Source organism: Chaetodon auriga, chromosome 19 (assembly GCF_051107435.1).
Source record: "Chaetodon auriga isolate fChaAug3 chromosome 19, fChaAug3.hap1, whole genome shotgun sequence".
Classification (NCBI taxonomy): Eukaryota; Metazoa; Chordata; class Actinopteri; order Chaetodontiformes; family Chaetodontidae; genus Chaetodon; species Chaetodon auriga.
Window position 1 is genome coordinate 4,727,491 of NC_135092.1, and position 25,412 is coordinate 4,752,902.

Below are 25,412 nucleotides of genomic sequence, written 5' to 3' on the forward strand. Positions count from 1 at the left end.
AATGATGATAGAGTGATTCATACGGTCTTGCGGGTGGAGAAGCAACGTCACCTGCCTTCATAATAGTATTTGTTCAAACAGGGAGAGTCTGCAGTTTCTCATCTGAAAAGAATGGGAAGCTGCTTTGAGCCGCTGCCAGAGCGGTTCAGGGAGGGACAGGAACTCTCTTATCAGTATGATTTTACTGAAGTCGGTTTTTGATTAAATGCTCGAGGAGTTTATTGTGAAGCTCTTCCCTCGTTAAGTCGGTTTTGAATTGAGTCATATGGTAAAGGAAATAAAATGAGTTCCACTTCCCTGAGCAGTACTGCGCTGCATATTGATAGCTGTGTTTGTCCTGAAGTGTTTACTGTCAGGACTCCACGTTCGCTTCTTTTTCACTGTGATCAGCTGGAACTAGCTCTGTAAATTAGGCTGTGGTTTCGACAACATAACCTCACCTGCACTTGAGTAATGTCTACTCCACAGTACTTTAACACTGCATGCACTTTTTGCTCCATCATGATGACAAAGTCTAACATTTTACACCGGAAATATCAAAATGTGATGTCCTGTCCTGAAACTAGCTGATCTCATTGATTTTCTCCAGAGGATGAACCCTTTAGATTTTAATGTCATCCTCAGGACAAACCTGAAAACTTAAGGGGTAAGGATCTAAGAACAGAGGGAACGACACTATGTTGTTTGTTCAGGCCAACGCTTTTCATGTGTCAGAGTGCAATGACCATTACAGCTGCTGGCAGGGTTTTCGACTTTTAATCTTGTTATATAAAATCTTCCCTGTGTGTGTGTGTGTGTGTGTGTGTGTGTGTGTGTGTGTGTGTGTTCCTCATGTTTTGGGGACAAACTGTAAATCTGTTTCCACAGTCACATTGTGACGACTTGCCCTGCTTATGGAGACAAAATGCAAGTCTCCATAATGTAAATCATTAACTTTTAGGGTGAAGACTTTGGTTGAGGTGGTTAGGTTATGCTTAGGCTTAGACAAGTAGTGCTTATGGTTATGGTGGTTAGATTCCGGGGAATGAATGTAAGTCAATGTAATGTTCTCTGAAGTGATGGAAACACAATTAATGTAAGATAAGATAAGATAGAACAATCCCACGGTGGGACACTTTGCAGTGACATAGCAGCAGTTGAGATGCTGATGCCCTCAGCAGACCACTCCATGGAATGAGGCTGTTGGAGTCAGAAAAGGCCCTCAGTAGTGTTCCCTGCACTCTCTGGTGTAGGAGGAGAGTGTTTGCACCTGTGCAAGTCCACCACCAGCTCTTTGGTTTTCCCTGCATTGATCTGGAGGTGGTTCCACTGGTACCAATCCACAAATCTCTGGCTCAGTTCTCTGTACTCCCTGTCCTCCCCATCTGTGATGAGGTAAAGGTTTGCAGAGTAGATGACAGCATCATCCACCTCGATGCCAGGATGATAGGCCAACTGTAGCCGGTCCATTGATGGGCTCACTAGGGGGCGTAGATGGACAAGAAGCAGCCTGTCTGTTGTCTTCATCAGGTGTGATGTCAGTGCACTGTTGGGAAGGGCAGGAAATGCAGTGGATGTGGAGTAGCTGTGAACTGAATGTTGTGGGGAGGGGGGTGTAGGTGGGGGTGCGGCGTTACACAAGGGCTGCAGGTTGAGACAGAAACAGCCTGAAAAGAAAAAGTCAACATTAAAGCGAGAGCTGCAGACAAGCAGGGAGGCTTTGCCCTCCTCTTACCTGCATGCTTATCAAGGTGTGGCGACCTGCCACAGTCATCAGGCCCCACCCAGGCACACCCTGCGTTGGGAATTGGGACTCATTTTACTTTGGTGAAGGGGGTGGGGGGTGGTGTGGTGGGGAGTACTGGATACAACCCAACCTCCGGGTTAGTCATGGTTTATCTTTTCTCAGCGTTGATGACTTGATAACTAGGTTCCCATTCTCGATTTTTTTTTTGTGTGTGTGTTTAGCTGTTGACTGTGATGATAATTGATTTAATAATTGTCTATTTAGTTTATTTAATACATTTAGAGCTAATGCTTTACCCATATTTTCATACTAATACAGTATAGAATTGTATAGTAGGTGAAATGCAGTGCAGTGGTTTGTGGAGTTGTGAGTTCAGTCTGCATACTGGCTTTTCTGAATATGCTTCATTTTGCTCCTGTGTGAACACTACAGGCTCAAAACCTGCCTTGAATTTGAATGTCGTCTGCAGTGGAGACACATTCTTTGTCTGCATATTGAATTCACTATGTTTTCTTTAATTTGGTGTTCACTTGGTTTAGTTTGGCCCAGGTTAGAGGACCTTTTTTTGAACAAATCAAACTTAAGCAATGTTAAGCCCTGGACGCCTCCCTTCATTCATAGCTGTTTTTTTCTCTGTCTGTCTCACACACACACACACGCAAATGAGAGGTTGAGTAAACTGATCAATCAAGCACGGAAACCCTGACAAACTTGGCCGGATATTAACAGACCCACATTCTCTCTCCCTGCTTGTCCATTCTGCTCAGGGGGGAGGTTGTAGTTAGGGTCATCTCCATGTACACAGAAGTGAAGCCCACCCACTAACACACACACACACACACACACACACACACACACACACACACACACACACACACACACACACACACAAACACAAACCCCCTGTGGTCTGAGCTCAGTCAGGAAATTAGTTTTGATCAATCTGTCATCATGAACACTTCTCTGTCTACAAGTGCTGCAGTGAGTATTTTAGAAACACTTTTCAGCTTAAAAGTTTGCATCAGAATGTTAAAGTTTGTCTTTTTAAAGCACTATTGCTGAGACTGGGCGAGGTTAAAAGTATTTGGACACTTAGCTGAAGGTGGTCTGTAAGCAGTTTCTCTATTAAGTACTGAAGCATTTTGCTGAACGTGGTCTATTAAAGGCTGTAGTATTGATTGAGTGAATTAGAGCTTGTTTTTGTCGTTTTGTTGTACCTTTCAGCTAACTTTAGTCAATTATTGAAATTTAGCTGGTTATTTTTAAGGCCTCACTGGATATTGTGATACATTTTCTTGTCTTTAAACTTCAGTAAAGGGAAATTTAGCTAGTCAGTCTCTTTAAAGCCTGTAGCTGTTAGAGAACTGGCTGAAGTTGGCCTTTTTAAGGAGTTTGTATTAGAGCATTTAAGCTACATTATGTTGGTCTGTTTCAAACCTCAGACACCTAACTACAGTTAGCCTTTTTGATGATGTAATGTACACAATGTAATGAGATTTTTAGCTTGTTTCGGTAATTTGGAAACCAAGTTGGCCTTTTAACACCTGAGTAATGGAACAGCTTTCTTTATGTCTTAGTATTGGGACATTTTGGAACGTGGTCATCTTAATTCCTCAGCAAGGGGACACCTACTAAATTTGACCCCTTGTTGCACGTCCTCTGTCGAGCTTACGGGAAATGTTGTGAACATATAGAGAGTTGATAAATTAGTGATGTACATAACAGCATTTGTATTGGTACATGAATGTTTTATTCAGTTCCATTTCAAATCTAAGACAATGTCATGTTATGTTATTCCGACAGTACAACCCTGCCTCCTAGAAATTGTGTATATATATACTACCAATTTGTAGCTGGGAAATGTAATTAGGGAAACAAATTAGCAGTATATAAACATAATTTAAAGGAGACAGGGTTGGATAGTTACTAGGAGAGAGTTATAGCATCCCACATCCATCAGGCACTATTATACTTTATAATGAGATTTTTGAAAAAGAAAAGACTTTGTTGGGTCCACTGAATGTCACGTTCTACTTAAATACTGTATATTGAGACATTTTTTGGTCTTACTCCCATCATCCTTTTAACAACTAGAAATTTCTCTCCGCTCAAGCTCCTGTTGCATGTATGCATGTAATCTCCCTCAGAGGGATTAAAACACAATGGACTTGTTTTGATTGCATTTAATCAGACAACACAGCCTCACTGTGTCATGAACACCCAGCCCACTCATATTGTGAACGCATCCACTCATACGGAGAGTAAGGGAATTAATTGCCTGCCGTCCATCTGTAGGTTTTATATATGTATGAAGACTGATTTCCTAGTTTAAGATGAAAACACACAAGCCACCTGGGTTAGCTGCTTCAGCACAAGCGTACAATGGCTCTCTGTGGTGGTTTTCAAACAGTGGTGGGTGGGAAGCTTCTACCAGGCGAGGGTCTGTTCAGTAGGCAGACAGTTTATTCTGCTCATCTTCAAAACAATATTGAACATTTCTAATGTTGTACTAAGAGCACTTTGACATTGAACTAATGAGACCAACTTGAAAATGTGGAAGATGTTCTTCCTCTTTTGCTTTAACAAGATGGAAAATTTCAGTTTTTAGGTTTAGTTTCCCTTTTGTGCTTTTTTTTTCCATACAATGTCATCCCAGTCATGGAGACGTCATGTTTGCACCTCATTGTGCTTCAGATTTGAACAGTGGCACAGAGCGAGGTAATCCATCCCAGTAAACACGAGCAGAGGATCGTGTTTTTGTGTGACACCCCCCCCCCCCCTCCTGTCACTCACCTGACAAGCTGACAGGTAGAAAAGGACCTCCAGGATGCTATCCCTCTAAAGAACATGTCACCTGACAAAATGCACTGCCTGCTGGTTGAGACAGTATTTCATGTCAAACTAGATGTAACTGTAAAGGCTGGATTTTGGCATCTTACTATATTGGCTTTTTTTTAAATTTATTTTAAATTTATTTGATTGAGAACATCTTCAGATGAATTAATAATGTAAAAGTTGCTGCCCTAACTATTATTTTTTGGTAAGCCAAAAGAAAAGCATTTAATTCCAAACAAAACTACAACAGGAGACAATACAGGAGGTGTTTTTACAGTGTGACAAGAGTGTAGACTGAAATAAAGACATGCAGTATCCCATACCATTCTAATAATGACAGTCTAATCATACGCTTCACTCAAACATCTGTCATCTTTAATCACCGCTGCACCCGCAGAGTCATACAGATAAATGTTTAGCTTTGTTTCAGTCATTTTTCTGTCTGTCTGATTCTGACTGAACCATTAACTTCAGTCCACTTACAGTTGTGTGCATTGAGTGTATTTAAGGCATCCTCTCTCATTATTCACTCTGGGGGACAGGATTCACTACATTTCAGCCTTTCTCTCCTATCATTCCTGTTCCTCTCCATTCCACACCAATGAAAAATTTAGTGGAAGAATCAGAGGAGGATGTTTGCAAGTTGGGTGTTGCCTTAATTCTAGTTGACGTTGGCATCTAGACGCTCAGGTGAAACAATTTGCGTAATGTCCTTCAGATGAAAGACATTCAGCCACAGAAGTGCACATTTAGAGCAACGACTGAATATAATTTTTTTAAAAGATCTCTTCACTACGTTAGCAGCCAATAGGATCGGACTCCCAGTGGTGTTTGGCTGCTGCCAAAGCTACTGGTTGTGAAACGTTCCCTGTGTGAGGGTTACTGTGATGAAAGTTGATAAAATGCTGAAACCGGTCTGTCTCTGTGTCTTTCTTTAAAGTGTCCAGAGTTCCAGAGAAACAGAGAGGGATTCCCTGCTTCACTGGAAAAACTACGGCAGCTGATAGAAGCCAAAGTTCACATCCTACAATCCCCCATCACTGAGGAACAGCAGGTGAGTTGCATGAAAAATTATTCTAAACCGTTACTGAAAACCTAACTTTGTACTTGCCAACCACTTAGAATTATACAATTCTCCATGAATGAAACTGTACAGACGGGTGTATCCAATGTTACCAGTGACAAGCATAGAAATATGGAGAACGACTGGAAAGATATGCTGATGACTGCATTCAGGGGTGCATCACACTACAAGTGGCAGATATAATAAAATAACAGGAATAAGATACTATTCAAGTATTCCGGTTTAATGGTGAATTTAATCCAGACCTAAAGGTAACATTTTCCCGTTGGACAGATTTCGACACACTGCACAACACTTCGAAAGAGTTACATTTATTCAGATTTAACTGAAAGTGGACAGAATGGAGCTTTAGTGGAAGCTGAAACACGACGCCTCCAGTAAAAACAGTTAGACGATGATTATCGCCAGTGCAGCAGAGGCATTAAGTGTCATTTAGTCTTTGCTGATGCTGAAACTTGGTTGCAATATTTTATTTTTTTTTCCTGATGTTTAGAAACCGTGACTCTTTGCTCGAGGTAACAGGGCCAATTGCTCAACGCTGCCTTAACGGCATTCCTCCAGCAGTCTATACAGGGATCTGTTTTTATTGGCACTCGCTCTATGCCATTCTCTACACTTCTGTCTGTGGGAAACTTTCCCTTTCTGTTTATCACTAGCTCTCTTTCTCTCTCTCACTTTCCTTTATCTCGTCATTGAACTCTCATGAGGCCATTTTCAGAGAATTTCCTCATGATTACGGTGTCAAGCACCTTATTCCCTAAAATCTGTCCTAGCAGCACTTGTCCGCAGGTTATAGATGATATTCAAGGGGTAAAAAGGTAAGAGAAGTAACTGCATTAGCTAGTGGCTACCAAAACACACAGGTTGAGATTATAAGATGTTACTAAACTCCTTTTGCTAATTTTATAGATTTATTTTTAGTATTACCAGTAGAGCCCAGCCCTCTTATCTAATGGTAACCTAGCAGTTAGCTCATTGCACATACTGTATATTTGTATCAGCATATATGTCAGCTGTTATATGACAAGAAATTAAAATAAAAAATGCCAGATATTTTTGGAAACGGTACAGAAATGTTGTCCTTGAACATCCATTTCTGAGTGTATGTCCCTACCATCACTGTGTTTCTTAAAGTAAATAATCAGAATGTCTGAGCACACAAATATTATTGAGCCGCTTGTAAGTTTCAGTGTGGACAGTGAGGACTAAAGATCAGATTTGAAAAACATATCAGATTTGGCTGCTCTGTGAACATAGTGCCAGTTTGTTTCTCAGCCTGAGTCACATGGACACAGATAGACAAACAGACAGACAGGCAGACGAAGGGGAGGATGAGGGTGATCATCGTGTTGTGCCAGAATGACTCAGTCGGTCTGTTGTCTTTCAGCCCACAGCCGCTCACTGAAGGACTCCGTCACCTCGACGAGTTCAGACTCACAACCAGATTAGATTTAACCTACTCCAACTTTATATTCGCTCATCATGTACTCAAGTCTATTTCGGTTTCTCCTCTCGTCTGTCTGTCTGTCTCTGTTCACCTCCTCTTGTCTTTCTGTCTGTTCATCTACCTGCCTGCCTGTCTGTCTGATGAGTCTGACTACCCCAACCCTCTCCTCCTTCAGCTGGTGATTCATCACTCTTTTCTGTTTTACTCAACATGTTGCTATGTCTGACAAATGGAGACAGCAGACTACTGAGAGCTGAAGTGTGATACGGGTACACTCTCATATAAAATACCCTCCAGACTAAATATTATAGGGTGAGTTATGAAGCGTTTGTCTGTTTTGCAGTTTTATTGGCAGCATGCAGTTTGTTTCTCTGAGACTCAGGTGAGGGCCTTCCCTCTCACCCTGGGAACAAAAAGAGGATTCTTTATTAGGGTGTGTTGTTCAGAGACGGAACTGTAACTTTAAATCCAGCCTAAGGACATGGCGCTGTCTTATTCCCCAGCAATGAAAGTGGCCAACGTGCAGAAACTTTATTAGATTTGCTCCATGAATTTGGCCAATGCCAGTTTCTTGACTTCTCCTCTCTGTACAGCCTTTGTGCTGCTGGTGTCAAATGATGGATTTGTCCATTTTCATTATGAGAGGTGCACCTAATAAAAAAGTAACCCATTGTTTATTGTACTCCAACAAGACACAAGAGTCCACAGCTCTGCTTGTGGCTCTGTAAGGCGGTATGGGGTGGATGCTAATTCCAGGGATCACCAGTCATTAGGATACATGCTCTGGGAACCATGAATGTCTGCAGTAAATGTCATGGCAGTCCCGTCATAGAGCCATGCAACCAGCATTGCTAAAACCATTTTCAATTGGAGAGTCAAATCTAAACAAACTAGCCAAAAGGTTAACTTAGAACATAAGATAGGGGTCAAACATTTACTGTATTCTTTACCAAAAGTGTTTCATGTGAAATGAAGAAGTGTGTGCATAGTAAGTTTGAAACATAAACAAATGTTTGCTTGCTATCTGTAGCAGGCCTTAGCAAAGACTCGACATTGAAGTTAACACGCTAACTTCCTGAATTAGATTACAGCAGATTAAGTTACTATTAGGACACTGAAATTAAGTAAACATCTAATCATGGATCAGTGATGAAATGTTTGCTTCCCAGTTACTCATTATTTTCTCTAATATGGCTGCCCGAGGGTGTGTTAGAAAGCTTCAGAAAACGTCTTTGTCTTGTGTGATCAGGCTTCGGTGTGTGAGGAGAACACAGGGAGAGGAGGACTGTGGAGGTTTGCTGTTTTGAGTGAGGAGCTGACCTTTCACCTCCAGCAGTTGCAGAGACAGACAGAGCAGGAGCTCAGCAGCATACACACACAGTGAGTCAACGCCATGTTATGTGACTCTGTAGTGTGAATGAGAGGGAACAGTTGTTTGATATCATAAATGTGTCTTATATATGACATAATATAATATGATATTATAATAACAACACTCTTAAAACTCTTTAATGTAAAAAAGTATCAAAGTTAGTAATCCTACTACTACCCCCAAGCTGCAAAATATGTTCAGTCAGTGTAATACTGATTGACCAAAATGAACACCATAGAAAAATCCCTACATAAAATTCACTAAAAAGAGCATTTTTCCAGTCTCCCCATTGAAAAATATTCTCTATATTCCAAATTCAATATTCTCTCTATATATGTTGCACGATGGCAAACTCCTGACTTCCTCCTTACATCTGAAACTGGACTGTCCTCTTCAGAAATCAGGACCGTGTCATATAGTGTTTGAACATGTGAGTAGGAGGCAGCTCTGTGCTGGTTTGTGGGGTTTTGTCTCAGAGCTGAAACACGAATGTGGGAGTTTCACTGTATCTCATAACAGCAGCACGTTCTGCTCTGCTGGAGAAAACAACAGGATCCTGCCTGCCTGCATCTGTGTGTGTGTGTGTGTGTGTGCATGGCTGAGAGAGAGTGAGAGAGAAAGAAAGAAAATGAAAGTGAATTTTCATGCATTTGTTGCTGTCTAAGTGTGTGTGTGCTCCTGTAAATCTTGAAATTGAGCCTTTGGACTCAGATTAATTTGTTAGATGTACATGTATGCCCAAGAATCAATGCCCATGCTCCGGATCGGTTTAACTTCTAGCAAAGCAATGCAAGACTGTAAGTATACATTACCTCTGTACTAAGAGTGGAGACGTTCATACATCAACGTCTTTTTAAGCTTGTGCCAAATTTTGATTCGATTGTCCAGAAGGTTTATGAAATTGAGCCCTAACAATGCATCAATCTCATAATGAGAGACGCACCATCATGCTGAACTTCTTTCATATAACACTTGAATCCATCTGTAAGATTACTGACACCTCTGAGCTGAGGCTGCACTCCTCTGTGTGTCTGTATGGCAGATAAGGGAGAAGTCTAATTTCAGGCTAATGTAAAGCTAGTAAATATGACATCAGTCTTTGTTTTCTGAGCCGTTCTTGTCCATTAAGTGTAGTTAAACATTTCAAAAAATCTGTTTTGACTGTGCAAGGCCAAAATTGTCAAAATCTAGTCTTCAAAAAACTAAATGGAGTAAATGTTGTGAAATGTCAGCTAACACGAATCGTTCCCGACACTAATGGTTTTACAGTAAAGTCTTCTGCACGCATAAAGTGTGTGTTAGATTGTCAAACAGCGTCTGAAACCCCCTCTACCCACACTGCCTTGACTTTAAAATGCATTTAAAGTAAAGCACGGTGGAAAAAGGGTAGTACCTACGTGAGCTTTATGCGTCAATGTTTGCTCACCAACGCTAACGAGTGGAGCAGAAAACAGTAATACGTTTAATCTCATCTGCTTAATAATGTCAGTACTGGTGCTGATGAACAGCGCAGTGGATCACACTGCTGCATCACCGTCCACCACCGTCATGAAAAACATCACACCTGTGTGTGACATCACAGATGCTACGACCATCTTTTTTTTTCTGTCTGCAGTTCGACTGCGGACGTCAGGCCGGCTGGTTAAACAGTGTGTAAAAAGTTAGCCACTGTCTGAAGTCCTGCTCAACATTTATTATAGAAACTGCAAGAACGTGAGAGTTCCTGGTGAATTTTCAGATTTTGTTACCACTTGTGCAGTGTTGACAGTAAACGTTCAGATGGTTGTAGGTGGCTGCCGCCTCACCCTGTTCGCTCGAACTGCCTGTACTCCTGCCATGACGAGCCGTTTGGCAGTACAACACTTCAACTGGTCTCACTTCTGTCAGACAAGACAAGCTAAAACACATCTCAGGATTCAAGGTGTGCCAGCAGACACACACCCACCCGCACACACGCACACATTATTCTGATGATATTCCAGGAAATCTCCTAATTTCTCAGTAACATTGGTTCTCATCGCCAACACGGCTCACCTCCTGTCACAATGCGGATCAAAGGCTTATCTGCAAGGAGTTTTTTCTCTCTCTCTAGAGTTTCCTAATAAAAAACTGGTACATGTCTCCATCATGTTGCCCTGCCCACTTCTCATATCCACTTACTGGAAGAAGACGTCACCCTGCTTTCATTTTACAAGGGTTTTCCTTGGCTTTAAGAGAGGCTTATGTGGTAATGTCAGAGCCAAGGCAGGGTTGGGTTCTGTGCAGGAAAAGAGGATAGAGCTACCGCTCTGGAGTGGAGATAAGGCGATCCTTTTTTTCTAAGTGGACCTTAACAAGCTTCAGGAATCAAGCAGCTTTCACAGCATGAACTGGAACAGTTCTTTAAAACTCTGCGTTAGTTCAGTTTCTTTGTCGAAGTGATAATGATGCCTCTTAAACTCTTCTAACACAAAATAGTCTCTGTGCTCTGACAACTGTGCTGTTGTTTGTTAGAAGTGAGAACATAATCCCAACCGAGTAGTAGCCTTCACGGCTCTGTGGCGAAGCTAAAGCAGTCTTAATGGTCTTTGGTACCAAACTTTTCTCACACCAAGCGAGGTAGAGTGTGGGATGAAGGGCGTTATGTAAGCATTACCAAAGCAGCTAACTTGGATACTACAGACTACATTGGAATGTGAACAGTCAGTCTAGTTGCTTTCTTTTTAAACTCCTCATTTGATAGTTTACAATGAGTGATTCCCAGGAAGCGATTTTCCTTTCAGCAGTTTTACTCTTCATTTCCCTGACTGATGCTACAGCCATTTTGAAAATCACTGCTCCATTAAAATCATATTTAGGCTTATGGACAGGTATGCTTTGGTGCACCTTTGCCATGATTGACCGCTGTCTCAACCTGTCACACCTGTGATGTTTGTCATCTGCTTACCCCACCTTAGCTTCACCTGTGCTTCACCCATGCTATGCTAATGTTTATTTTCTGGCAGGAGTTCTGGGTCACAAGTTTCATGTGGGATCTTGTCGATACTGATGTTAAGCTCAGATTATCCGGTAATGTGAAGGGGTTTACAGATCCGGTCTTAAACCTCCTGAACTTCTCGCAGACTCATCAGGGCCACCCTGATATTTGTTAGAATCTGGATGGTTACATCAGTACTTTCAGATCAGGTCCACAGCAGCCAGTGACAGAGACAAGTGTTAGTCCTGGACCAGCTGACCCTGCTGCCAGGCAACGGTAAACATTCCAGCTCAAGAGGCTAACAGTAGCTAGCATCCTCCAGTTGACAGATGTTAGAACTGTTTAAAATCTCGCCTCCAGTTCTTTGTGAACAATAGACAACCTCCTCAACCATTTCCTGGTTGAGCTTCCTGCTGTTGTTGTTTTTTTTCTCACTGCAAAGCATTTCTACAGTCAGTCTCCATTTTGTTTACATCTGCATCCACATACGATGACGTGAGGTGGGGCAGTGCTCCCTACACCATGATAATCTTAATAATCTGTATCCTGTAGTGTGTGATGCACCATTATTTTCAAGTCTTGAGCTGTGTGCATGTTTGAGATTAGATGGAAGAACATCGGTGAAGTTTCTCCTCATGTGCCTCATTTTGAATCTCCTGTCTGAACCCTGATCTGTTGCATTCAGATAAAATTACAGAAATTGGAGACTTGTTTCCTCTTTCAGTCAACAAGCTTCCCGTGAGTCTTAAAAGTTGTTTCTTTAAGGTGTTTCATTTGTAACTGAGCAGCATGAACTGAAAACAAACTGTCGATACACAGAAATAACACACCAAACATGGAAACTCCTCCTGTCATTACGGCTGACATTCCCTTCATGTTTATCTTCCTGCTTTCTCAGAGACTATTTTATAAATACACATCGTGCTTTTATTACTGGAAGCATCCAGAGCAGCAGGGCGGCCCAGTCTATAAACTGGAATGTCATAACGATTTCTGTTAACAAGCTTTCAACCTGCCTGTTGAAGTGACCTTGACCTTTGACCTTCGAACCTGTGAAATGGGAAACACCCAAGTTTGACTGGAAACTAATAATTCACCCTCTAGAGTTCCAGTCAGTTTTGGATGATGTTTTGTATTCATGCTACCTGCATGTTCCTTTTTAAAGACTCACTTCACAGTCTGTTTTCTCTCCAGCAGTTTTCATAGGGATTACTTTTTCAGTAAAAAGTAGTTCCAATGTTCTGTGGATCGATGAAGTTGAAATAAATTGTTTTTAGAATTGATTAATCTGCCTTTTACTTGATTAATTTCCTCATCATTTTGTTGATTAGATGTCAGAAAATTGCAGAAAATGTGCATCTTCAGATTAATTGTTTTGTCCGAGCCCAAAACCCAAAGATAGCCAATTAAAAATAATGGCTATTGAAAAGCTAGACGCAGGGATATTCTGACATTTTGACTTCAAAATGACTTTTCTTATTATGATAATCGTTGGGGATTATGAACTAATTCAGCTACTCCTTTACGACTTTTGAATTTGTTAGATGTCACGTTGCTGTGAGCAGCTCAGACTGAATTCTGTGAGGCTCTATTGTTTTGGGCTAGAGGCAGAAATCTCAGGGACAAATCAAAACCTGCACACATAAAACCAAAACAATCTGCATGCTTAGAGAAGAAGTTTGAGTGAACTGACCTTTTGATAAATCCCATTTTAACCATTATTGACAACAGTGCTGAGATATGTTCCCTGAGAGGTTTAATTAACAAGCCTCGGCAGCACACGGTGGAGGAATAGATGAAGTGTGATTGTGATGGATTATATGTGTTGTTTGGTGGGATTTTCCCATAGATAGACAGAGTCTTTAGTCTGGTTATGTAAGGACAGTCCAGCTTGTTGCCAAGACTAACAGGCAGGCTGGCACTTTGGAGAACACCCAGCTGAACTCTGTCAACCATAATCTATTCATTCCTGTTCATAGCTTCAAAATCTTCTGATATCAACCATGAAATTGGTCAACAAGGTGGAAAAGCTCAGACGCCTCATTGATTTATCCAGTTAGACTCTTTTTATCCGAAGAGAAAGCTTAATTTCCAACACCACAAAGGTCAGAGGTCACAGAGACTTGAGGACAGACGAAGATCGTTTGTACAAATTCTAACATGTGTCTGAGGTGCCCATGAGCAGTGCACTCAAACTCTGAACTGCTGCTGCAACTGATTTCAATTCAAGAAGTCATTTCAGCATCAACAGTTCACCGTGGAAACAGAAGTTTACAGTAGTAGTAAAAAACAAAAACCTCCACTCACTAGCTTTTCCACAGCCTTGCTGTCACACAGCACCACTATCCCCTCCTCCTCCTCCTCCTCCTCCTCCTCCTCCTCCTCCTCCTCCTCCTCAGCTCATGTACATTGCATGTAGCAGCAGAAGATTGATGTGATATGTATGAAATGTACAAATTCAGCGTATTCATGGTTTGCAGAAATGTGCAATGCCAACATTTCATTCCTCTGACCGGGCTGCTTACTCTCTGATAGAAACACACAGCAGGCTTGTGTTATGGAACAAAAGCCAAACATGATTTCTCCATCAGTATCTGTCCCTCCTCCTCTTCACCCTGTCAAAACATTTTTGCATTCCTCTCATCCTTTTTTTCCTCCTTTCACTTTTGCTTGTTTCAAGATGTTTGTCTTATATTCCTCCCTTTCTCCTCAGCTGTTTGTCATTTTCCCTCAAGTCTCTCTGCTCTTTCTCATCATTTCTACTCGTTTCGTCTAAATATCTGTCCATCGCTCCTCCTCTTCTTTTTTGTTCTGACAGCACAGTATCTTCTTAAATTTCCAAATAACAAGTATTTTCATGAATTGTTTCAGGAATCGTTTCAGCGCTGAAAGCTTCTGTTTCCACTTTATTTGTAATTCCAAATCTATATGCAGGAAACAGTCACACAAACAGTATGAAGTAGAAGTAGAGTCATTAACATTGGTGTTCATTTACATACAGGTCTACAGCATCACCTCTGTCCTTGACAGAAACACTTTACGGAGTGGATTTTTTTCATCAAAATGGACCGTTTTTTTTGTGCTATAAATACACACACGGCGCATACATCCCGTGTAACCTCGACACGGTGAGAATGTGACAGGCTGCAAGTGGTGAGATACATTAATGTAAAAAAATAAATAACACCCACACATTTTTCACCTGCAATTATGGAGTGAAATGTGTTTGTCACATACATTCAAGCAATTATGGAGCCCTATTCACGCTTTTCTGTACATAAGCACCTAATCAGAACACACTGACAGCTGGCAGTTTGTGTGTGTGTGTGTGTGTGTGTGTGTGTGTGTGTGTGTGTGTGTGCGTGTGCGTGTGCGTGTGTGTGATTTTCAAATTGTCAGCAACACACGCACACACAAACAGACATTCATTGGTAATTACTGTCTTTTCACACCGATGGATGATGTTCTTCGTCGCTCGTCACACGCATTGTTTTAATGAAGCCATTTGATTGGTTAACATCATTTTGATTGACAGGTGACAAAGTAGCTCATTTGCATGAAGCTTCAGTCTTGAAATCTCCTCGGGATTCCTCTCAAGATGTTTGTTTCTTCTGAACGTTGAGCTGAAGGATGGCACCAGAAACATCTCCAGTTCATTTTGGAGTTAAAGTTGAATTAGTGGGAGGTTTCCCACAGTGGAGCAGGGATAGGCCTGCCGCTGCTCAGGTGAATCCCGTCTTTATTTCTACCCAAGAGAAACTAAAATTGATTAAAATAAGAAATGCTCAGACGATTGGGGAAAAACGATGACGTAAAAATGAAATCTAAGAGTATCTCAAGTGTGAAACGACAAAGGATGAAGTGCTCTTCCTCTGAGGCCCCCTGTGTCTGTCTCCAAGCGCTTCAGAGCTTTGTTTTTTTTTTTGGTTTTTTTGCTGTTTTACTAAAGGGATATTGGAACGAATAAGCAAGTGATTTCCAGGCTTAAGCTTTCTCCAAGCTCACCAGGAGTGGAACCTGGAATCTTCAGATTTGACGTCGTACATTACGTCACAACGTAATGGAAAACTTATTTCTTATTCTTTATATATCTTATGAAGAGTCCTGTAAAAACAATTGTTAAGGTGCTTTAGGCAAATATAACTTTCATTTTGAACAACAGTGGACAACAAAGGCTCAGAGCACTTTCATTACAAGGCTGAGGTCAAATACTGTTGTAAAGGAACACTTTGTTTTTTGTTGTATGACTGTATGCTGACATACTTTACATTCTTTCAAATCCAGACTGACTTGAGGGCAGGACAGGAATTCAGTGTCATTTATCAAATGGCTCTATAAACGTCTGTTATAATTAAAGCCTTCATGAAAAACATTTTGATCCAAGAATTTGGTCTCATGTAAGGTAAAACACGCTTATGTTTATGTATGCAAGTTCCATATTGTGACATGTCAGTTTTGGAAAACATCCGTATTGATGTTGAATTATCAATTAAAAACAGCACAATTCAAAATTGACTTTTGTAAATTTATGCTTGTTCTGAATTTGGGACAGGAGCAGTAAAAGACTGGGAAAGTTGTGGAATGCTCCAAAAACACCTGTTTGGAACATTGCACAGGTAAACAGGTTGATTGGTAACAGGTGATAGTATCATGATTGGTATGAAAGGTGCATCCTGGAAAGGTTCAGTCGTTCACAAGCAGAGTTCAGAAAAGTGTGTAACTGAATTGTAATGCAGCCTTTTAGAACAGATTATTTAACCATATTACAATATTATGATTTTATTAAGATAAAAAAACATCCCAGACGCAGACTTCCAGTGTCAAAATATTGACATTGTATTGAATGTGTATGACTTTAAATAGACATTTCTTTTACATAAAAGACTTCCTATGCCTCCGGCATTCAAAAGACCTAATATTTAATTTGCTGTCATCAGAAATTTTCTTCATCAGTGTTTCAGATCTACTTCCTGTTTGTTCCAGCAGGACAGCATCAGTGTAAATCACAGATCATCAGAACTGAACAGTTCTCATACCACACACAGTGGAGTCAGTGAGCCTCCTTGAAAACCTCATTAATAGAATCTTACTAATATTTCCCAGAGGGCCTTTGTGTTTTTGTGCCGTTGTTTGTGTGGTTTCTACTAATTTGTCTTTCTCTACGTGTATGTGTGTCTCACTCCTTCAGTTAGTTCATCAAAGGCTTCCCTCAGATGAGCCTCCTCTTCTTCCTCACAAACAAAACACTTCTCTGCCTCTTATCGCCTGCTGTTCAAGCACTCAGGCACAGAGGCTTAGTGCCTCCTAGTGGTCAGATGGTCAGATACACTCCGACTGCATGACTTCATTTCTGGCTCTGAACTCAATGTGAGTTCATTTGCTGGCAGCTCTTGATGGATAAATACTGTTATTATTCCCCCTCTTAGTACTGTTGTTTTGCTGCTTCTTCTACTGCTATTACACTCACTACTACTGCTTTTACTGCTGCATTTACTATCACTACTGCAACATTGTTCAAAGGAATACTTTCTTAGAAGTAGTGGTACTGCTAGTACTAGTATTATCACAGAAGTACCACATGTACTACTACAGTGCTTACCAGTAGTATTACTATTAATGCATCGTTAATAGTACTGGTACTGACACTAGCACTACAACTACAATACTGCTGCAGTCACTACAAATAGCATCAGTAGTAGAGTTTGTATTACTACAAGTACTACTTTAATTTTTACTACTGCAACTTCTGTTGGTACTACCACTACACTGACAAGTAATACTGCAACTATTGCCTCGACTACTGCACTGATGCTCCCAGTAATATTAGTAGTACTTGTAGACTGCCACCATTGCCATAAGTGTTACTACTTATACAAACACTAACACTAATGGGACTACCATTACACTGCTGCTGCCACTGGTGTTCCTGTCACTTTCACTGAAGCTGCTCTGTACTTACTACATACTATTACTGCTGATCCTACAGATACTGCTGACCCTATTTCTTCTTCTATTTATGCTACTGCTGCTCTTGATATTGCTGATATTAGTCTTATGCAGACTAATATAATTAGTGCTACTGCTGTAAGTAGCACTTCTACTGTAGTACAAATACTTTTACCACTACAACAGCTACTATTACTGCTGCTGTAGAAGTGCAGTAGCTACTACTAGTACTACTACTAGTGTTGCTACTGTTTCTCCAATACTTCTGTCCTACAGCTCCTGCTCTGTGCTTTTAAACTGTAGCAGATAACAGCAGTGAATAATAAAATGTCATTCAGATCTAAACAACATTGCACGGTGGCGTGACTCTTCACATTCACAGCCACCACGCGACCTTTTGAATCTTTGGCTGCTGTTGACTTTATCATGTTTGCATCATTTTTGGCTCTGTGTGCATCTCTGAAAACACAGCCCTGTTTGTTCAAGGAAGGAACAGTTTTATGTGACAGTGTTAGAGGAGCCTGCAGGGAAAAGCCGCTGCTTCCTGTTTCAGACCTGAAGAGACTGCTGGGATGGAAAGTCAGGGTGCTGTGAGGCATCACGAAGTGAGACCAGAGGGTTGATGGTTCAAATCTGAAGACCACGACTTACATTTTATCTCTAAACATCCTCTGTACAAAAAGCAAATGTCAAAGCTGATTGATCTGCTTATGCTGGATCTGTCATGAGTGTTTTTACAGACAAATCTCTGAGAAAGGTCTGTCCTGCCCCGTTCTTCTCACTGAATGCAGGAGCTGCTCAGGCTGTTTGCACAGGGAAAACGTCTAAGACAGCAGCAACTGAGGGGTGAAGGCTCCCATTATGTGTCTTGACCAAAGAAATCACCTGTTGTCATTACTGTATCTCAAATATGGAAGACGATCCCGCACATTTGCATGATTTTTTTAAGAATTGTTGTTCATCGACATGCAATTACTTTTCAGACATATGCTTCACGTTCACTTGGTGTGTATTGATGGACCAAAGAAACGCTGCGTGCATTAACAATCCTTTTTGAAATTTATACCTGGTAAAATAAACTGTATTTGCAGGGAGTTTGTCCCAAAATTGGATAGTAAAGTAAACGCTGTCCTGGAAACTGACCAAATCTATTGAAGTAAAACTCTTACTTATCGTTAGAGAGTTCTCTTACATTGTAGTTTTCAGTGAATAAACTGTCTTAACCCCATATAATTAGGCTGAAAATAGCTTCAAAAGTCAGTGACAAACCAGCCAATCAGCAAACCAATCCAGTCCACATTTGTCAGACTGTAATTAATGAGCAAAGGTGAAGTGGGAAATCATTACCCTAAAACATACAAAAGATGTCATGATTATATTTATTGACAATTTATTGCAATATAGATTGCAAACCTGCCACAGGGTGAATTGTACTTGAAGAGCTCAGGTGCATTTTGTACTAAATGTGTTTGTGTTTGTGTGTTGTCAGACTCTCGCAGATTGAGGGCCGCCAGCAGCTGCTGACCACTGAGCTTTCTAATCTTCAGGAGAAGAAGAGTCTCACTGAACAAGAGCTGAGGAGAAACTCCAGCCTTCACGCGTCCACTGTAAGTGACCACAGCAGGCAACTGATTGCATACACGCTGGTTACGGTGCCTTAAACAGAAACGGGCAACTAAGCTGTGAGCTTTGCCAAAATATGACAGCTGGTGATATATATTGCAAATGTGACTGAGATGCACTGCAATATGATGATATATAATCAATATGATCAATATTTAACATTAAAGAGGTGGCTGAGACGCTACTACTACTACTACTACTACTACTACTACTACCACCACTCCTACTACTACTACTACTACTACTACTACTACTACCACTACTACTACTACTGCTACTACTACTACTACTACTAATAATAATAATAATAATAATAATAATAATAATAATAGGAACCTTAACCTTCACAAAGTTTTCAAAAGTACAAAAAATGACTTCTGGTGCTTCCCTGGTCCTTCAGCTGACTTCATTCTTCCACCTGACATGTGAGTCACGTGGCCAAGTGCAAAATCTGTCCCCAGTCTGTGTTCATTCCGACACAGATCACAGTAATATCATTGCCTTTAAGATCAGTATATTGATTGATTGTTACAGTTTAGAGTAATGTGAACCACAAGCCTTATTTTTCAGAGTTTTATCGGCCTCTTGTAGTCATTATGAGGTGATGATGAGACGCACTAACACATATAGTTATCAGGTCAAGTGTTAACATGCACGCTTAAGCATAGTGGCAGGAGAAGAGAGGACAAGGCGAGATAAGACACAAGAAGAAACTGACCCCTGTGGAGGAGTCAGAACATGGCAGCGGAGGGTTAGAGGGAGCTAGAGCTTCTATTAAGCCTATTAGTTAAACCATCATCCATTATTTTCCTCCCCAGTTTCAGCTGTGTGCTTGTCGAGAACTTCAGGCCTCCATCACTGAGCGTTTGCTCCAATCAGAGAAGCTGGTCTTCCAGGAAGAGGCACTGAGCACGCTCCATAACCTGCTGACCCAAGACCTGCAGAGGTACCAGGAAGAGACACAGAGGCTGACCAGTTTCACACAGAAAATACTCAGACAACCCCACAGGTACATTCACTGTGCATTACTGAGGTGTCTGGTTGAGTGTACTTTAGTTTTGCTTAATGCTGTGAAACACTCTGTTTAGTTGAGATCAGTCAGTTTTAGACAGAGACTGCTGAAGCTGAAGCTTGACTTGCTCATTTAAAGGTATTGATTATTGAAACCTTTCACTTTATGTTTTTCCTTCAGGTCGGACAGAAAGGAAACGTTCACCAGTGCACAGAGTGACCACAGCATGCAGGGAAAGAACGAGACCGAGCAAAACAACAACATGGTACAGGTCAACTCTGAGCTCACAGCTTCTGTCACTCCTCCCTAATCTGTTGTCTCTTCTCACTTTAGCTTCTTTTTAGAGTTTTATTCTTCTTTCACCTTCATAGCAACGTCAAAAAAGCACCTGCTTTTCTCTGGAATGTTATCCTAACCTGGAATTCATATCGCACCCCGGATATAACAGAGGTCTGCAGATGCTGCTTGTTTAGTGGATGGTGATGCAGAGCAATCTTTGAAAATGTTTCCCATATATACAACTTCTTCCTCTGGGAAGGCGTAGCATTTTTATGGTAGCATTGACATCCAGCAAGGAGAGATCAGGGCCAACTGTTGGTCTGATGCCAAGGCTGTAACACTCTGTGGGCCTGTTCATGTAGTGGAACAAAAGTGGTGGGGTTCAGGCCCTCTTTCCCTTCAGGCAGTCCAATTATGAGTGTGTTATTTGTGTCCTGCTAAGGTGTCACATTTTTGTGTTCAGTGAGGCAATGACAGCCAATGTTTCACTCACCCCAAGTTCCAAAGCTTGTATAGCCTGACTATGGCTGTTGGGACCGGTCTGAATGTGGACTCCAGCTAGCTGAGATCTTTAGGTCTGATAAAAGTTCAGTGCAGGAGTTGATTGCACTACAGCATGGCTGAATGTCCATAAATAAATAATCATGAGTTGCAGCCTCAGATCATTCTGACAGAATTGTGACCAATCAGAACCTCAGAGGGAGGACTGACATCTAACGTCTCTGACTTCATAATTTGAAGCAACAACTGGGCAAACAAATTACACAATCATGCTTCATGTTATTTCTACAAGGGGAGTTTTTATTACCTTTGCCACTGTTTTACAGAAAATCTAATGTTAGTTTGGACTTGAATGCACTTGAATGCAAAGTATTCCTACAAGGTAATTTCATGGGAACTAACCAACGGAGCCCCCAAAAAATAAAACCTCTTATTGCAATTTTGTTGAGGTAGAACGTTGTTACTGTGTCTCTGAGTGTGCGTGTGTGTGTGTGTGTGTGTGTGTGTGTGTGTGTGTGTGTGTGTGTGTGTGTGTGTGTGTGTGTGTGTGTGCGCGTGTGTGTGTGTGTGTTTGTGTGTGTGTGTGTGTGTGTATGTCTGGCATTGGTCCAGCTGTTGTCAGTCTTTCTCAGACATTCAGAGTGGAGACAGAGGAAACATCTGCCTGCTCATCTGGCTCTGTCTGTCACACACACAGATGCAAACCCACACACACACACACACACACACACACACACACACACACACACACACACACACACACACACACACACGCACACACACTCTTTTAGCATCTTTTCCCTAAAACAAACACAAAAAAAAAACCCTCATAATAGACTGACACGGTTGTGACAGGAAACGATGAGGGAAGAAACCTGGTTTGGAGTCTTATTATAACAGGAAACCTGTCAAAGTGTCATCACAGTTTAACTTGTGAAGCTTAAACACAAACAGCAGGCAGACCGGCTGCCAACATGCTGCATCTCCTGCTCAGAAACACAACATGCATTCAGCGCATCTTTACACTGTGGACAGATTTGAATTGAAAAATACCAGGTTTTTCAGTAGGAAGTAAAAGCGGAAATCCATCATTCGAGTGAGTTTGAGGAAATTTTAAAAGGTGGCAGGTCCTAATTTGCATCTTCACATTTAAAAGCTTAATTCATAGAGTGCCAGTAAGGATTAATTCCAGTGGATCACACAGGATAATTAAAAATCAGCACATCCCTAGAAACTTCTTAAACCACTCCCCACCAGTGCAATCCAGTTCTCTTCTGTTATATACAATTATATGATCTGTGCTTTCAGGAAAACAACGCTTTACAGTAAATGTCACTTTGCCTGTCTTCAACAAACGTCTTACACCATAAAACCCTTAATGACGGAAAAATCTGTTAATTCAGAAGGAACCAAAAATCCCACATGCTCATGCATAAAAGGACAAAGCATGTTGCATGTCATCAGTACAACCTCATACCTAAACGACTGAATAAGTCCACTGCCAATGACTCCCAAAACGACATATTGTTGAGTTGGAGAGTACCAGCAATAGACATATTGACAGTCACTGCAGTGCTCAGGTTTAGGCACCAGAACCACTTGGTTAGATTTAGGAAAAGATCATGGTATGGGTTAAAAACTTTACTGTTATCCATGTTATGTACATTACATTCATTTTGTAGCTTAAGTAAGTTATGTAAGTTGAAATAAGTCAACATTGACTTTCACATGGAACACCAACAGCAGTCTTTGTCTGTTTGACCCATTATTCCACCTTCATCCACATGTAGACCTTCTAACTGTTTACACTTAATCACCTCTTTTGCTCCTATGATAATAACTGCGACCATTAGGAGTTGCCGCATAGCAATAAATGTAAATATAGGTCATAATAACCGATCTGCACAGACAACCTATACAGCTGTTTTTATGTTGAGGGCCAAAACTGATCCATATGAGAGTCTTCTGCCCTAATCTTTGTTGAGTTTAGGTGAAGGAAGGACCACGTTCATGGTTAAAAGAAAAAACACACACACTACATGGACTTGTTGCAGACTGTCTTGATTTTCTTCTGGTGTTGTCCCAGTTATATTTTTAAAATTTACTAAATTATTGTTTACTTATTTGTTAAAGCTTAAAGTTAGACTCTTTTGTCATTTCTGTTTCTGAAAGCTGAACAGAAGCATATTGTTCTCCATGGTTTACATTACATTACCTCAGCCCGTGGTCACATGCTTTGTCCTGCTAATCTAGATGAGCCACTCTGCCCTATGAGAGGCTCGCTAACCTTTTTATCAGATTATTTGTGGTTAATCTGTCAGAAAATAAGACAGGATTTGTATAATCACACATCATTTTGATTAGATAGAAATCTAATAGATTAGATTAGATTCAATAAAAAGGTTTTTGTAGAATCAGTGAATCATCCTGGATTTGTGACTTTTGCAGTGCGCACAGAGAAATGAAGTCAGTGCATTCTGCTGAATGTGAGCTCTGAACCTCCTGTGTTTTCTCTCATTTCTATGACACCATCAAAACATTTCATAAATATTTATCACTGCATTTATTAAACTGAAACATCCTCAAAGCCTCAAAAGACACCCACAGTTAGAGGTTAAGGCCTCAGCTGCACGGCATAATAACCTTAGGTTCGATTATTTGTTATGTCTACAAAATACATTTAATACTACAAAAATTCCCTCACAGCTTCATAAAGCCCACGATGACATCCTCATCCTCTTCATGTCAGGCCAACAGAACAAACCTCAATAATGTACCATCACATAAGACAAAGAAAGAGAGTGAGAAGCCGTCAGTCAAAATATTTGCCAAATCTTTTTCGATCAATCAACTGTAGAGTAATCAATGACCTTTTTCACCTCTGCAGGATATGTGATTTATGTATTGCTGTGTGTAGCTTTTGAAAAGGTTACACAGTGTTTGACAAAGCATGAGTTTCCATTGTTGTTTTGTGCTTTATACCCTCTCCTGACAACATGTAGAATGTGAGGACCTTCACTAAGCTGTTTTTAATTTCCCATATTTAACATATGACAAATAGATTTTTCAGATTTGATAGGCTTACTCACATAAAATGAACCCGGCCTAAGCTCATTTTTGCCATTCCCACATTAAATAAAGAGGCATCTCGGATTAGTCCGACCAGATTTCAGCCTGATTTGTAACAGATATTCCTGTTGAAGGGATAATTGTAGGCTAAGCAAGGTGTGAAAACGGGCAGGCCTTAAGACGTGGACAGGGCGCCGGTTGGTTGATTAATCTCTGTTATTTACAGCCATGGAGAGGAGATGAGTCGGGGGAGGGGGGCAACAACAACAACAACAACTACAACAACACAGGAACATATTGCCAAGCAGATTGCCTCGGGCCAAACTTAGCTTGAGGTTTTGCTCTCTGAGAGATGTACGTGTCCAACACAAGACTGCTGCCACTAATTGCTTATTTATTTCATTTTTTATTGTGCTATTGTTTTCTCTCTCTCTCTGCTATGGTGACAGTTTTACTTTGGTGCAGCGTTCATGTGCATCTGCTGGTTTACATATGTGTCATCAACCGCTGGGACAACACTTATTTTCTCTTAAGTGTTTGATGTGGAGCGTCTCAACTCTGAGTGTGTGGAAGCAGAGAGTGAAGAAAAGTGAAAAGTGAAGTGAGAAAGGTGAGCAAACAGCCAACAGAAAGCTAGAAAACTTCTGAGAGAAGCTAAAAGATAATCTTAAGAAAGGAGAAAACAAACTGATGAAGCCAGACAACAACCTTAAAAACGATGAGGTAGAGGTAGAACATCTAAAGAGGCTAAAAACAAGTCAAAGAATCAACACAACAACCCCAAAATGCTAGAAAATAAACAAGTACGCTTGGAAACAATAAGGAGATGCTAACAAACAACCAGGAGAAGCTAGAAAAATAATGTTAAGACAATGTAAAGAAGCTAGATAACACTCCAAGGACGATGCTAAAGAACAAGCAGAAGAAGCCAAAACATCGACAGAAGAAGGCCAAGGACAGCTACAACACAGTCCAAGAAACTAGAGGGCACCACGAAACAACCATGACTCATCAGAAAACACCTAAAATGAGGTAACAACCAGGAAATGCCAAAGAACAACCAGGAGAGGCTAGAAGAACACCTTACAACCACACAGAGCAAGAAGGCAACCTAAAGAAGCTAAAGAACAACCTCAAGCTAAAAACTACACAATGAAGTAGAAACACAACCAGAGAGAGCTGGAACACAGCCCAAGGAAAGTAGAAAACATTTCAGATGAGCCAAAAAAAACAACCAGGACAACCTAGAAAGCAAACAAGGAAGTTTGAAGACGACCAACAGAAGCCAGAAAGCAATATTTTCTCCTTTCATTAGAAAGCACCCTTCTCCACCCGTCCCTTTTCACCGAGTTTCCGCTGCCACTGTGAGATGTTTATAGTGCTAAAATTGACCAAAAGAAGTTTGTCTTCGCCGTCATCCTCAAAGCTGTCACCATACATGCTGACAAACACAGAAATAATGAAATGTTTGAAATTCTTTCGACTAAAAATGGATGTGGCAGGTCCTGACAGTTGATCAAATTTATTGTTTCCAACTTGAAAATTTCTCGTGTTCTCTATTG

General features: G+C 40.8%; 1 protein-coding gene across 1 annotated transcript in view; it reads left to right on the forward strand.

Annotated features, from left to right (window-relative positions):
- Positions 1–25,412, forward strand: part of LOC143338355 (uncharacterized) — a 56,840-nt gene that overhangs the window by 13,420 nt on the left and 18,008 nt on the right. The window contains exons 3-7 of the mRNA XM_076758708.1: positions 5,502–5,615; positions 8,342–8,472; positions 18,856–18,973; positions 19,808–19,998; positions 20,182–20,266. Of these exons, the coding sequence (XP_076614823.1) occupies positions 5,502–5,615; positions 8,342–8,472; positions 18,856–18,973; positions 19,808–19,998; positions 20,182–20,266 (639 nt within the window). The remainder of the gene's footprint in view (positions 1–5,501; positions 5,616–8,341; positions 8,473–18,855; positions 18,974–19,807; positions 19,999–20,181; positions 20,267–25,412) is intronic.